We start from the raw sequence: 14,624 nt of genomic DNA, 5'->3' as shown, positions 1-14,624 counted from the left end.
TAAACTTAAAATATTTATAAAATAAAAAAGTAAATTACAACATCCGTTATATATAAAAATTACTTTAAGGGATTCGATACCAATGATATTAAATTACTTGGTCCCATTGGACAAATTAACATCTTCACTGTACTTTTTAAGAATACCATTTTCGAAATACAACCCTGGGTGCAAATATAATCTTTTGAATCCTATATTAACAATTTCCGATGTCTGCATTGTACATTTTTCTGATATCCTCAATCTGAAACCTTCGTCTACCATTAACATTATATCGTTTATGGAGTGGTTGTGAGCATAGTTCATAATGTTCTTACATAATAGCTCTATGTACCAGGTACCTCTATTGTAATCTCTGTGGGATTGGTATCCTGAAATTTATAAAAAATGGTAAGTATCTTACATTTTTTTTAAATTTTTGTTGAAAAAATTGGTATGATGGATTTAAACGCGATTCAAAATATTGAACTGAAAATTATATTTCTGGACTTTATAGAACAAAATCTTCATCCACTGTGAGGGAGCTACCAGGAAAGATACGTGTCAGTTTAGTGGGTAGTTCCAACAACTCACCATACAATTTTTGCAAGTCAAACGTTAGATAAGCAGAAAAAGTGTAACATCGAAATGTAACAGATGAATATAGACTTTTAGGAAGGTCTAAAACCTCAAAATTTAGTGTTTCCTCAAGTGAATTATGCCTAATCGGTTTATTAATGTAAGAAGTAAGTGGAAAACTTTCAAAACTTGATTCTCATAGAAAAATTACAATCAACTGTTTACAAAGTGATAAAAGTCCTACTAAACCAGGGGAGAAGATCTAAAATTTCATAATTACACGTTCTCTTTTGTGAATTGTGGTCAATAGGTTTATTGCACTTGATAGATTAAAAAAAAATCTGGTGGAAATCTTTCACAACTCGATTATTGCAGAAAAATTGGAATAGGCTGGTTACAAAGTGATGGAAGTCCAACTAAACCTGGGGGGAAAGACCTCAAAATTACACGTTTCCTTTCATGAATTATGGCCAATAGATTTATTACAATGACAGTGTCAAAAAAAATGGAAAACTTTCCAAATTTAAATTTAGTAGAAAAATTATAATTAATTGTTTACAAATTGATATAAGTGTAACTAAACTTAGAAGAAGACCTAAAACGTTGTTTCCTTTAATAAAACACCTCCAAAGAAATGGAGAAAGTTTTTTGTACATTTGCCAAGCAACATTTAAGTTTTTCTTCACAAATTAGTTCCACAATTACCTAAAATCCATTTACCATTTTTTTGATTAAATTTTATATATAAAACCCTACCATGCTATAGGTAATAATTTTTTTTCAAAAACTGATATATTTGCGATTTTATTTTTCTATTATTACCAATCAATCTTAAGTCATACAAAAATGTAAAAAAGTTGCTTCAACTTCAAAGAGTCAGTTTTCTTATCAATATCTTAACTAAATATGATTATACCTAGTAATGTAGAAAATCCAATCAACATGTCTTCATCCGATCTTAAATTTATTAGAGGTGGTATACTTGTAACTTGTGAATGGTTCAAAGCACCATCAATTTCTGTTATTTGTTTGTGTTTTATGGGTATATGTCGTTCAGCACCCCTAAAAATGTTATATTTACATTAACAAAAAAAAATTTGGAAAAAAAGATTTAGACCAAAAAGACAAAACAATAATAAATAATGAGAAAATTAGATATAGACAAAAAAAGCAGAAATAGACACATAAAGACAGCTGATATAATGATAAAGTAAAGTGAAATTTGGGCTGTAATTTCAAAAGTTGTCCCCCTCTTACGCAAAGATTTCAGGTTTTTCTCAATAAAATATACCTTCAAATACATTTGGGATCGCTCAATTTTCTATATAAATGTAAAGGATGAAAATGAAATTATTTACCTGCAAACTGAAAATAACAAAATTTTCGGTTTTCCCCTCCAGTATAAGCAGTTTTCATTAGAAAACCATTTCCGCATATTAGATTCGGAAATATAATTGTCTTGTATATTAGCATCAATTCCATAAATAACTGTATCATTACATCTTTCTCCACCATGACTCATAATTATAATGAAGCAAATGTCATACAAATAGTTATTTTTATAATTTGCAAAATTTTTAATGATCATATTCATTTGCTAAAACATATTTCAAAACCTAATTATTATCAAATAAATGAAAAAAAAAATAATTTCAAGCTAAAATGTTAGTTTTGTCCTTATAACCTTCTATATAGTAGATACCCGGTTTGAAGGACCAGATAATGTAATTTTTTGTTACTGTAGTGGTTATTTCCATAAAATCCAATTTATTTGAAAATATAATTTAATACTTACTGAAGTAGTTTTATTAGTGTGACTAATTAAATCCCATCCGCCCATTTGATTAAACAATTTTTTTAGATTTTCTTGATCAACTAAAGCTCCATTCCTATACGGAAGATCCTTATTATTAAATTCGTAATTATTAATTATAAGACATCTTCCTCTTTTTTGTGATCTTGAAGTATAAAAACCCACGGTACCATTATGTTCATAAGTATCTAAAAATGATGATGAAAGAGTAACTTTAACTTTCAGAGTATCCGTTGTATCATTTATTGGTAGATTTAATTTGCTTAAATCCGGTAATGGTTCATCTTCTATATCAGGAGAATTCATTATTTCATTAAAAACTGTAGGTCCCTTTCGTAGTAACATGTTAGCAATAGAATTTTGACCAGTCTCTCTTAATGCTTCTAAAAACGGAATCCAACCATTCTCTTTTTTCTGCAGGGCAAAGAAAAATATCCTCTTGTTGTGTTTTGTGTCATCTGTCTGTTAAGAGAAATATATTTTCTAATAAAAATGGAGTAATAATTTTTTAAAACGAATCAGTACCGCTTCATTTTTATTTATAATATGTATAATTTAAGTATTTATGGATACAGTATACTAAAATTACATTGCATGGTGATAAATATACATTTTTGAAGGGTCTGTTCAATGACTTTGATATGACCATAATAGTGGTGATTATAAATTTAGCCTGTGATAGATAAATGATTTATTATATGCATATAAAATGTCTTAACTCAAGTTTATGGAGAGGAGATTTCATCCATGAGATTCATTTGCCTTTCTAATCTAACTAGAAGAATAGTAACAAAAATTTTAGGAAACCCTGGTAAAAAAAACATTTAATAGTTGAAGTTCTTTATCAAAGTTATATCAGTAACTATTTATTGTATAATTTTCATAAATTATGATGATCTTCAACTTTTACAGCTTTTTATATGTTTTTCGGTTTGATTTGTCTTGATTTTCGGTCTTTTTATAAAAAATCAGTCCAAAATAACAGATAGAAATTTGACATATTTTGATAAAGACCGAAATAGATCAAAACATCGAATTTTCATTTTTTGTTTTGAACTGATTTTCTATCAAAAGAGATCTAAAATCAAGATAAATCAAGACAAAATAAATTTTGATTTATTTTAAAAAAACTATGTTTTAATTTCAATTGAAGAATTTGATATTTTTCTACTACAAACTTATAGGAAATTAAAAAATTTAAACTTAAGTTTAAAGATAACTTGGAATAATATAAATAGATACTATAAATTTAATAATATATCTTAAAAACAAAGGTTTTATAGTTAATTTGTATCAATATGACGTTTTTGTTTAACAGAAAATAGCCCAATATTAAACAATAAGTTTGAGGTGAGAATTTCATACGTATATTTATTTTGAGACCCTTTAGGTTAGGTGCTATAGCAGGGATAAATTACTAAAAAAGATTCAAAATATTCACATGATTTTTATTGTGAGAAATTTCATTTCAACCTGACTGCAACAATCCTTATTATAGATAATCATTATTAAGATAAAAGAGTACTTACCGAAAATATTTGATTTATTTCCAATTCTCTGAAAACCCCTTTTTTTATAAGGGGTTTCGTAAGAACTTGAACATCACAATTTTTCATCAACTGCACAAAATTGTCAATGATAACATCTTTGCATTCTTGGTTCATTTTTAATGTTCCAAAGTAAACAGATTTCACAAGTAAATATTCACACTAATTAAGACAAATAAATACGTTACTCCACAATAAACAACAAATTATTTTTGTTCACCATTGTTTGAAAAACTTGCTTTGAAACTTATCAAAATCACAGAATCGTAGACAATAGACATCTGTCTTCTTACAAAGAACAGATATCGCAGAAGCATAGAAAATAAATAATATAAATTATGTTGTAAAAACATTCAGAATGTTCCGACCAAACATAGGATAGGAAACCTATGGTTTATTGTTTTTCTATACTTATTTATAATGATGAATATTTTTTCTTAACTAACCTTATTTTTTTTATTTATCTATGGTCTACCTTCTTAATCAGTTAATATGGCTTCGAAAATGTAGGTCTAAAGCCACCATTAAGTACCTGAAACTTTTGCCAAAGGGACTGTTTTTCTTTTTTTTTATATTTTTATATTTATTTAGAATATCAATTGAACAATAATATTTTCTTTAATTCTCACGTGGATTTCAAATAATCTGTTTTAATTTGCGTATTCCAAAAGGAACCGTTTTTAGTTTTCTATGTTTCTACTACATAAATTGCCAACCTAAAGTTTACGAAATAACTAAATCATGTTTTTAATTTTCCTTTTAATTTGGAATCATCATCAGTTAACTTCTGTGCGATATTGGAGAAAGAGTGCAAAGATGTATTTTAATTTTTTCTCTAGTGTAATTTTATTGTCTCGATATTTAAGTGTGATAAATTCACAATCACAATGGAATACAAGAGACTTCATGAAAAGGGAACATTCATTAATTAAACCGTATTATGGTAAAATACACTCAATTTTGAGGTTAAGATGTTTTGAAGAATTTTCTTATAGGTTCAGGAATAGATATACCTTTCTGGCAATTTACCGGAAGCACGATAGTAACACCTAATTACATTCGTTTAGTGGACGATTCCCAAAGTAAAAGAGGTGCCATTTGGAATACTATGGTAAGTACTAATAACTTTTTAATTAGATATTAACGAATTCAATTTTAGCCCGTTACAAGTCGTAATTGGGATATTCAGGTTCAATTTAAAGTGCACGGTAAAGGGAAAGATTTATTTGGGGATGGTTTCGCTATATGGTATGCAAAAGATAGATTAATCGATGGTCCGGTTTTCGGTAGTAAAGATCTATTTGAAGGCTTAGCTATAATTTTAGACACGTATAGTAATCACAACGGACCACATAATGTAAGTTTAATAATAAAATTTTGATTTAATGAAAGTTATTTATCTTTTTTTTTATTATCAATTACTATATATAGACTAAAGTATTGAGGTCTTCTGCAATGAAAATCCCTCTACAACCTTCTATCTGGTCTGATGGCCATTTCATTTCAAATTACTTGTGGAAAATAGGCCTGGGTGCTAGACCTTATCAAAGGCTTGGTTCACATCTAAGAATACAGCTGTGCAGTGTGTTTTGAGTTCTAAAGCTTAGTATGTAGATTTGTTGCATGGTGGAAAGATCTGGCCTGAATACAAGCTGATGAGATGTGATCCAAACTTCTATTTTGGGATCTGTGTTTCCTTTTTTTATAGGAGCTTTTCAAGCAGCTTTGAGATGATTGGCATTAAACTGATGGGTCAAGAGATTTCTGCAGCTTTGAGTTCTTTTTCTACTTCTTGTCCAAAATTGGGTTCTTTTTGTGTGCAAGCTTTTGGTTTTTCTGCATTTCGAATGAGTTTTTGCTTCTTTCTTGTTTTTTGATATATAAGCTTCTTAATTTCTGCCGAAGCTGTAAACTTTATATCTTATAAATTTTATTGACGTAGCAACTTCAAGGACATTGTTATACTCAGTTATCTATTTCATTTAGGTTTTTGAAGCTTAAATTAAATTAAAGTTTATTCCTTCCATATTGTGTCGGTATCCATCTCAATATGTTTTGCGGTGAATATGAGGAAAGAATGGTCTTAAGATAGATCATAGGTTGGCTTATAAAGAGGAAATGTCACTTTGGTTGTTGTAATAATGATTTTCTAGCATCAACATCCTTATATATCTGCTATGATCAACAACGGTAGTTTATCTTATGATCACGATAGAGATGGTACTCATACTCAATTAGCTGGATGTGAGGCAAAATTTAGAAATTTTGATCATGATACTTATATTTCAATAAAATACGAAAATGATATATTAACAGGTGAGGTTAGTACATTTTTCTCATTTCAAATTTTATTAATATAAATTTTTTACAGTATCTACCGATTTCGAAAACAAAGCTGCTTGGAAAGAATGTTTCCAGGTAAAAGGAGTGAGATTACCAACTGGATATTACATAGGAGTTTCAGCGACTACTGGAGATTTGTCAGATAACCATGATATTATGTCCATACGACTTTACGAACTTGATTTGGGAGTCGAGGTATACATTTTTAGCTATATTTATCTTCTTATAAATTATTTTTCTTCCAAAAGGAATATTTATCCTACTAACTCTCTTATATTACAGTTGGTTGTGTCCTTGAACTCACATATCATCTCGGTGTGTTGTTCAAAGAAAAGATTTTCAATTTGTTGAGTTTTTTGTACTACAACAAATTTTTTGATCGTTTTTGGTAATATAACAGATTCTTGATATTGCAATTGCTTCTTTGTCCACTTAAAACAGTCACTGTATTGTAAACGGTAAAGTTTTAGGTCTTTTTAGTTGTTGGTTTAGTTATGAGGGACCAGAAATTGCAATAGAAACTTTTTCTTTCAGGTTAAATTGAGTTATCTTCATCTTTGATTTGCTTACAAATATTTTTAATGAGAAATCATCACCGTAAAATTCATATTGTTTTAATAGTATAAGTTGATAGGAATATTGATGTATCATCTTAATTTACCAGTGTTAAATTCCAATAGAACGTCAGGATGAGTTAATTTGTATTTGCAATTCATTCTTTGAGAACCGTTTATAATCAAAATCAGTTAAACAATATCCAAATCAATTATGAAGAGATAGTGTCTGTTGTTAAGGTGTAATTTCACTAATACTACGAATGGGTTGTCCCTTTGTACTCATTTTTGTCGCCCTCCTTTAGCACTTAGAAACTTTTCAGAATTAAATAATCTTCCGGGTGTTGCTGGTGCATGAAAGTAAGGTTCTTTCACAAGTTCAATTCCCAAGATTTTCTTCCTAAGAGCTTCTATTCCACAGAATCAGCACATCAGTCCAGGTCAGCAGCCCTGCAGGTGATAGCAGACTTCCACGTGCTTGGTGATTAGACCTATCAGTGTCTCTGCTTCCCCTCTGCGTAGCTATTATCAGACCTACCAGAAAGTTTGTTAGTATTTTTGTCACCCAAGGGAGCTGTCATTCTATGACGTAAAGTGTAAACTTATAGGTAAATTGCTTAATATCAAAGATTAATTTGATAAAAATTCTAATTACTCATGGAGCTCAAATACATGCTTCTATGCAAGACCTAGCTTTATCTATAACTAACCAAGAAGCTTAAGTGAATCCTTCTTCACAAGATCAAGACCTAGTTTTAAACATGAATACCTGAAAAGGTCAATTAAACCCTTTTTTACAAGACCAAAATCAGTTTTCCTCATAACTATCCTGTAAATTCATCTTTGCCAGATCTAGTTATAGTTATAACTACCAAAAAAGGTCGAGTAAATCATTTTTTGCAAGATTAAGACGATCTTCCCTAATAACTACCAATGAAACTCAAGTACATCTTTCTTTGCAAGATCTCGTTTTACTCATAACCACATGTAAGTATTTTTTTGCCATACCAATATGAAAATTTACTCATTAATAGCCAAGAAGCTTGAATGAATCCTTTTTTTGTGAGATCAATACCAAGTTTTACTCCTAATCACTCAAGACGCTCTTTAGCAAGACCAAGATCAGTTTCGTTCAAAATTACCCATGAAATTCAAGTAAATCGTTCGTTTTAAGACCTAGTTTTACTCGTAACTCGCCAAAAAGCCCATCTGAATCCTTCTCTACAAGACAAAGACCCAAGTTTTGCTCATAACTATCCAAAAAGCGTGAGTAAATAATTTTTTGGAAGACTAAAACTAGTTTTACTCATAACTACCCATGAAACTCAACTAAATTCTAAATTGCTAGACCAAGTTGTACCCATAACTCTCTGTAACCTCAAGTATATATTTTTTTGCCAAACCAAGACCAGTCCACTTGAAACTACCCATGAATTTCAAGTTAATCCTTTTTTGCAAGATCTAGTTTTACTCATAGCTAGCCAAAAAACTCAAGTGAATCTTTGTTTACAAGACCAAGACCCAAGTTTTTCTCATATCTACCCAAGAAGCTTGAGTAAAGCATTTTTTAAAAGACCAAGACTAGTTTCCCTCATAACTACCCATGAAGCTCAAGTATATCCTTCTTTGCAAGACCTAGTTTTACTCATAACTATCTATAACATACAAGTAAATCCTTTTTTTTTTTTAATTAAGACCCAAGTTTTGCTCTTAACTATCCAAGTAACTTGAGTTAATCGTTTTATACAAAGGACCAGTTTCACTCATAATACCCATGAAGCTCAAGTAAATCCCAAGTTGTCTTCTTGGTGTTTTCCTATTAAGGTAAAATCATTTGTATTTTGTGAAATTAAGTGTCGAAAATAACGATAGTGAGGTATTTTCCTATTTCAGGATTATACAGGTGAAGATAGATCGAAAATAATACCATCTGCAAGTTATTTCGAAGCTCCAAGGGATCACGTCGACGATCCTCCATCATCCATGTCCGGAACAAAATTATTCTTCTTAATGTTGGGTGCCAGTATCCTCATTGTAGTATGCGTAGTTCTGGGAATCATGTTTTATCAAAAACAACAAGAAAAAAGTAGAAAAAGATTTTATTGAAAGGGTTAGTTGAGATATGTTTCAATTTTTCAGAAATGGACAAAAATGTATTATACTGTATTTTTAATATAATCAACAAATGTTTTTTCAAAATATCTTATGTTTATTCAATTGATAAGGTGACGATTGTGTTGTTCGATTAAAAGGTCAACGTTTCACATAAAAAAATCGAATTTGAACCCAGTGATACTTTTTCTATGTATTTTTATTATATACAGTACATATCGAAAGATTATACATTGTCCCTTATGTCATATGTTTTGAAAATTTTAACTGTATTCATAATTTTTCGGTAAAAATATAAAAATTTCATTTTTATTATTTTTGGCCCTGATATAGGAATAACTCAGGGCATAACAAAATCGTTTTAAATATAACCTGACAGCGTTTTTTATATATTATTATTCTTCGACTGATATTTATTGTTAAAAGTTGATGGTTTGAAGAAATTATCAGGTTTTTAATTGTTATTTTATTGTTTGTGTTTAATAGTAATCAAAACAACAGATTTATTCTGATGTCTTGGTTTTAGAGCTGTTTCGTGACCCTAACAGGAGTTATACATTGAAAAGTCCTTTTTAACCATTTCTAAGATAAGTTGTCAATTCCTTTCCATTCTTCTTGTATTTTGTTCTACGAGGGGATGGAGTAATGTATTGAAGTGGTTTCATACTGTAGTGTAGGATTTTTTACTTATCATTGACTTATGTTACATTTGATTTGTTGGTAAATCCCCATAACTTAATACCATACATTTGAATGTGTTTAATGATGGTTTTGTATATAGTAGAAGCTTGTTCTACAGGAGTCTTTTCGTGTTTTGGGGTTCTTCGAGGAGCTGAACTGTGTTTCGAGGGTTCTCGAGTCTATTGTGGTATTTTATACTTTAAAGGAGGATTTTTTCTTGTCTACTACGAGGGTAGATTGGATTAACTGTTGAGTAGTGATATAGTTTTCAAACTCGTAAATTTTTTAAGTATCTATTTTATGTCTTAGGGAAATTATTTTTTCTAAAAACAAACTGTCATTTGTCGTTAAAAATTGTTTTTTTTTTTCGAAAATACACCGACATTAGTCATTAGGGTTTGTTTTTTTTAATAAACCGTCATTTGTCGTTAGACATTGCCCTTTTCTAAAATAAACTATTATTTATAGTTATAAACGGTTTTTTCTAAAATAAACTGTCACCTTTCATTAAAGATTGTTTCAAAAATAAAGTATTATTTGTCCTTGGAGACTGTCTTTGTCAAAAATAAACTGTCAGGTGTCCTTAGGACGAACATAATTAAATTTGACCTTAAACATTTGTTTTTTCATAAACAAAGCCTCATTTGTCTCTAGAGACTGTCATTAAAGGCTGTCTGTTTCAAAAACAAAGTGTTATTTATCCTTAGAGACTATATTTTTCATAAATACAGCCTCTTGTTCTTAGAGACTGTTTTTTTCACAAACAAAGCCTCATTTTTCCTTAAAGGCTACCTTGTTAAAAAATCGTCAAAAAATTAATCATAATTTGTCTTTGACTGTTTTTTCACAAAAATAGCTTCAGTCCTCAGAGACTTGTTTTTTCGAAAATAAAGGGTCGTTTTTCTTTTAAGACTGCCTTTTTAAAAAACAAAGACTCATTTGTTCTTAGAGACTTGTTTTTCGAAAAATAAAGGGTCTTTTGTCTTTTAAGACTTTCTTTTTCATAAAACGAAAGACTCATTTGTCCTTAGAAACTGTCTTTGTCTTTTTAATAAACATAGCCTTATTTTTCTTTAAAATTAAAGCCTCATGTGTCGCTAGAGACTGTCTTATTCAGGAATACAGCCTCATTTCTCCTTAGAAACTTTCTTCTTTAAAAATAAAGCCTCATTTGTCTTTAGAGGCTTCATTTATCATTAGAGATTGTCTTTTCCAATTGTCTTTGAGACCATCTTTCAAACCACCCTACCAAACATCCTACTTTTAATGGAACTATCAGATTTCCAAAAATCTCACCGCTGATGATTTTCCTTGTAAAATCGACAGAGAGTCTAGTACGAATGGGGCGTGCATGTCCAGGTTTTTTGACATCTTCTGCAGACCCAATTTGCTGGACTTGAGTCAATTATGCTGACTAAAAAATCTAAAAAGTGCACAAATGCGTTTTAACTTGAATATCCATTGTCTAGAAGGCTTCAACTATATTAAAATATTGATCAATTGTGTACATAAGAGGATCCAAAACTTTTTTCTTCATAGATCACTTTCATATTATTATTAGTTTCGATGGATCCTAGTACAATCTATTTTCAAAATTAGTAAAAAAATGTGAAGATTGAACCTAACCACGGAAGTAGGACCATATAGTCTCCCCCATGGACTCCTAGTGATTCATCTGGTACACTTTGAGATTCGCTGCTATACGAGGTTGAATTTTTTTAAAGATCGAAACAAAATGTGCATTATTCTTGAATCATCCTTTATTCACAATAATTTTGAAATATTTGGTTTTTTCAAACCATCGCATTAAATTTCATCACTGTACTGCTTTCTATGTAGATGTTTTTTTTATTTAAAAACTATTTTTTTAAATGTAGATAATTCTCAACATGGAAAACTGTTTCTAACTTTGAATTATTTTAATTTTTTTTACATAACGTTATCAAACATCCAAACTAACCGAGTACAAATGTAAAAACTGTAAAAATATTCTGATTAAACTATTACTATTACTACCCCTTCACCATGTTGTCATTCCAACTGATTTATCCTCTTCCATTTTTCTTGTAGTTACCACTTTGGAACAGGGAGCAAGTACCACTCTCCTTCCATTAATACCGATTATATCTATTTAGGGTTACCGCAAGTGCTACCAACAAAAAAATCAGTCTGCATACTTGTTAGCAAACACCCTTCTGACCTTCTTTTTCTTCGTATACTACCAACAACTATTACACGAAAATTTTCAAGTTTTCCTCGAAGTTTCATTATCGTTATTTGGTGATATTTCAACTTGCCTCTCGCCAGGTTTTCCTGTAACCTGGTAAAATCGTATCTCCCAAATGGCAGGGTCCAATGCAATCATAGTCACCCTTCTGCTTCATCTAACAACGCTCTATTTCATTTACCCTCAGCAGACAGACATGCCGAAGTGCAAACACAGACCTCTATGGCTCGTGGAAAACAAGTTTTGGGGCTCTATTAGATAGAAGGAGACGGGATTTTCCCAAGTTGAGGATTGTCTCTTATGAGTGGTTCCTCTGTGAGTGAAGTAACTATCTCAGAAGAAGTTCTTCAAAAAAAAAACTCAAATTGAGGTTATTTGACCAGCACAGTGAAAGGATTGGAGATCAGTAGCGGAACCTTGAAATGTGATCGAAGAATTAACTCAGATTCGGATTTTGGAAGACAAGGGATTGTATTACAAAAAAAAACTGGTTTTGTCATAGGGTGAGTAATAGCCTGATAGGAACCCTATGGAAGTGTATGTATGGAACACGACAAGAAAGGTTCCTCAAGAAACGAATCAAACGACATTCCAACAGACCTAAAGGCGTTGCAAGGATCCATGTAAACCTACTTGAGATGTGACGAGGTCCAGGTGTATCATGGAAAGTTAACTTTTGACGAAATAGTGGAATCTTTTGAAGAGAAGCAACACAATTGACGCCAATGAATACGACCAACCATTTCTTTCATGGACAAGAGAATATTTCACACAAATGCAGAAGACAAAGTTCTTTTATACGACTAGTGAATTGGAGCTCCGGACTAGTAAGGTCCAATGGTGTGACATCTTTCTATGACGATTTGTTGTCCTTGATGCCGATTATCATCTAACTGCAGGACACAATATACGACGGGCTAGTAGGACCCGTTGGTGCGGCATCTTTTGTAAACAAACCAGCGCCATTTTTAACTTTCCTGCGCGTTTAAGGTGATTGAAATGGCCGCCAATTGTAAAATACGGTTTGTTATTTTTGATGCCGTTTGATATGGAACACCAATCTAACTGCAAGACACAATATAAGAGGGGCTAGTAAGGTCCGTTGGTATGGTATCCATTTTCATATTTTCTGTTCGCTTAAGTTAATTGAAATGGTCGCTAGTTGTAAGATGCGGTTTGTTATTTGTGATGCCGATCGATTTGGAGCACCAAACTAACTGCAAGACACAATATACGAGGGTTTATAAGGTCCGTTAGCTTATATAGCTCGTAGTATGACGTGATCGAATTGACCGCCAGTTTGCGAAAAACATGTCGGTTGCATAAGTTTGTCGTGAGCTGGAGCAATGATTAATAATCGGGACCGAAAATTTTTTAGAGAGTTTAAAGATGGATGTAGAACTTTCACCCCTCTCCTTTGTAATTAGTGGAAACAAAAATGTGTAAGAGAAGGAGATCCACAATAATAAATCATGGATTTTAGCGGAAAGCGCTTCAACGACAACGTAGAGGTGAAAACGAAATGAAATCGTGGTTGTTCGAATAGACGGAAGACTTCTTTGACAAGGGTATCTTAATAAAAAACTAAGCAACTGTACAATGAAAATAAATACATTTTTTTTTTAAAGATAAAATTGCCAGTTTTTTTCACTGTCCTTTCCTAAAAACCATCCCAGGCATCTTCATCAAAAACAGGAGAAGATGAAGCTCACTGATCGAACCTTTTGACATTTTTATGCATCCAACTTGCAATTATAAGAAGAAATCTAGTTACTTTTGGTTTAACAACAATTCTAGTATGATTTGGTTGGATCGGTTTTGTGCAAATGACCTCTTCATCTTCTGTGATTAAATTCTATCGGGTATAACGGAACCGCTGAAGGAAAATATTGCTCAATGGCGTGCATACATATTTTGTTACAAACTCGTCCTCTGACGTAGACCGAATCCGGTCCTGTTCTATTATGTTAATAGAATCTAAAGTTTGGTGGACGCGCCGGTTACAAATTTTCAAGAAAGCATGAAATCTTTGAATTTTTTGCTGTGACTGTTTTTATAGAGACTGTTCTATGAAGACCTTTTGTATTTGTTCAAGGCAAATTAGAGATTTCGAACATTCTGGATATGATTAAAGTGTATATAAACGATTTTCTAATAACGGTAGTAGTCACCAAATAATCTGATGTCGTATTGAACACATGGGGATAGTAAAAAGTAAACCAAACGGGAAAAATATTCCACTTTCATAAGTGCAAAAATTACGAAACAATTTTTTTGATATTTTTATAGGAAATTGAAAAATTGGGGTCTATACAAAATTCGTAAATATTTCTAATAAAATTTTCTGTAAGTCATTTAGCCAGTTAGATCTAAGAAAAAACCAGTGGAGAGGTATAAGTTCGTGGTATGGCCACCTATATATTTCACCCCTCAACTCACCCTTCAATTTTGCGAACAAAAAATAGTGGGACGGGACCAGATCAGCGCTATGTTGTGAGTGTTCAATCTTTGTGAAGCCACATTCGTTTACAGTAGCCTTGGAAAATGAAGCAGTGCGGATTGGAGTCATTTAGACAGTCAGAGCTAAGGGAAGACTAGTAGAGAGGTATAAGTTTGTGATATGGCCACCTAGATCTCCAGACTTAACGTTACTTTCTTGGTGATATTCGAAAAATTAGGTTTATTAAGATATTCGGAGTTCCATAGACCATCGACAGGGAAGTATGCCAAGAGCTTGTCGATGGAACTCATATATTTATGTTTTCAAAATAATTTTGCTGTCAATAACG

General features: G+C 31.3%; 2 protein-coding genes across 2 annotated transcripts; one reads left to right on the top strand and one right to left on the bottom strand.

The window, feature by feature from the left end:
- LOC130892254 (caspase-7-like) lies at positions 1-4,398 on the bottom strand. Its single transcript, XM_057797534.1, has 5 exons — positions 3,901-4,398; positions 2,354-2,833; positions 1,917-2,155; positions 1,475-1,620; positions 1-371 (listed from the first exon to the last, which is right to left on the bottom strand). Exons 1-5 carry the CDS (start codon positions 4,033-4,035, stop codon positions 94-96), a joined length of 1,278 nt encoding a protein of 425 aa, XP_057653517.1. The 5' UTR covers positions 4,036-4,398; the 3' UTR covers positions 1-93.
- Positions 4,399-4,631: 233 nt separating this feature from the next.
- Positions 4,632-9,014, top strand: LOC130892253 (vesicular integral-membrane protein VIP36). Its single transcript, XM_057797532.1, has 6 exons — positions 4,632-4,861; positions 4,914-5,029; positions 5,078-5,275; positions 6,072-6,234; positions 6,290-6,456; positions 8,709-9,014. The coding sequence occupies exons 1-6, from the start codon at positions 4,660-4,662 to the stop codon at positions 8,919-8,921; spliced, it is 1,059 nt and encodes a 352-aa protein (XP_057653515.1). The 5' UTR covers positions 4,632-4,659; the 3' UTR covers positions 8,922-9,014.
- The last annotated feature ends 5,610 nt before the right edge of the window (positions 9,015-14,624 follow it).

This window comes from Diorhabda carinulata, chromosome 4 (assembly GCF_026250575.1).
Source record: "Diorhabda carinulata isolate Delta chromosome 4, icDioCari1.1, whole genome shotgun sequence".
NCBI classification, from domain to species: Eukaryota; Metazoa; Arthropoda; class Insecta; order Coleoptera; family Chrysomelidae; genus Diorhabda; species Diorhabda carinulata.
Note: the sequence above shows the minus strand (reverse complement) of the source record. Positions and strands in the feature narration are given on the sequence as shown.

Excerpts from the sequence above, each read along its gene's own strand:
- LOC130892254 (XM_057797534.1), bottom strand. The coding sequence starts at position 4,035 with ATGAACCAAGAATGCAAAGATGTTATCATTGACAATTTTGTGCAGTTG. Across the intron at positions 2,834-3,900 it reads AAATAAATCAAATATTTTCG|ACAGATGACACAAAACACAA; the intron begins GTAAGTACTCTT and ends TTCTCTTAACAG. Across the intron at positions 1,621-1,916 it reads TTGTTATTTTCAGTTTGCAG|GGGTGCTGAACGACATATAC; the intron begins GTAAATAATTTC and ends TAACATTTTTAG.
- LOC130892253 (XM_057797532.1), top strand. The coding sequence starts at position 4,660 with ATGTTTTTAATTTTCCTTTTAATTTGGAATCATCATCAGTTAACTTCT. Across the intron at positions 5,030-5,077 it reads GTGCCATTTGGAATACTATG|CCCGTTACAAGTCGTAATTG; the intron begins GTAAGTACTAAT and ends ATTCAATTTTAG. Across the intron at positions 5,276-6,071 it reads ATCACAACGGACCACATAAT|CATCAACATCCTTATATATC; the intron begins GTAAGTTTAATA and ends ATGATTTTCTAG.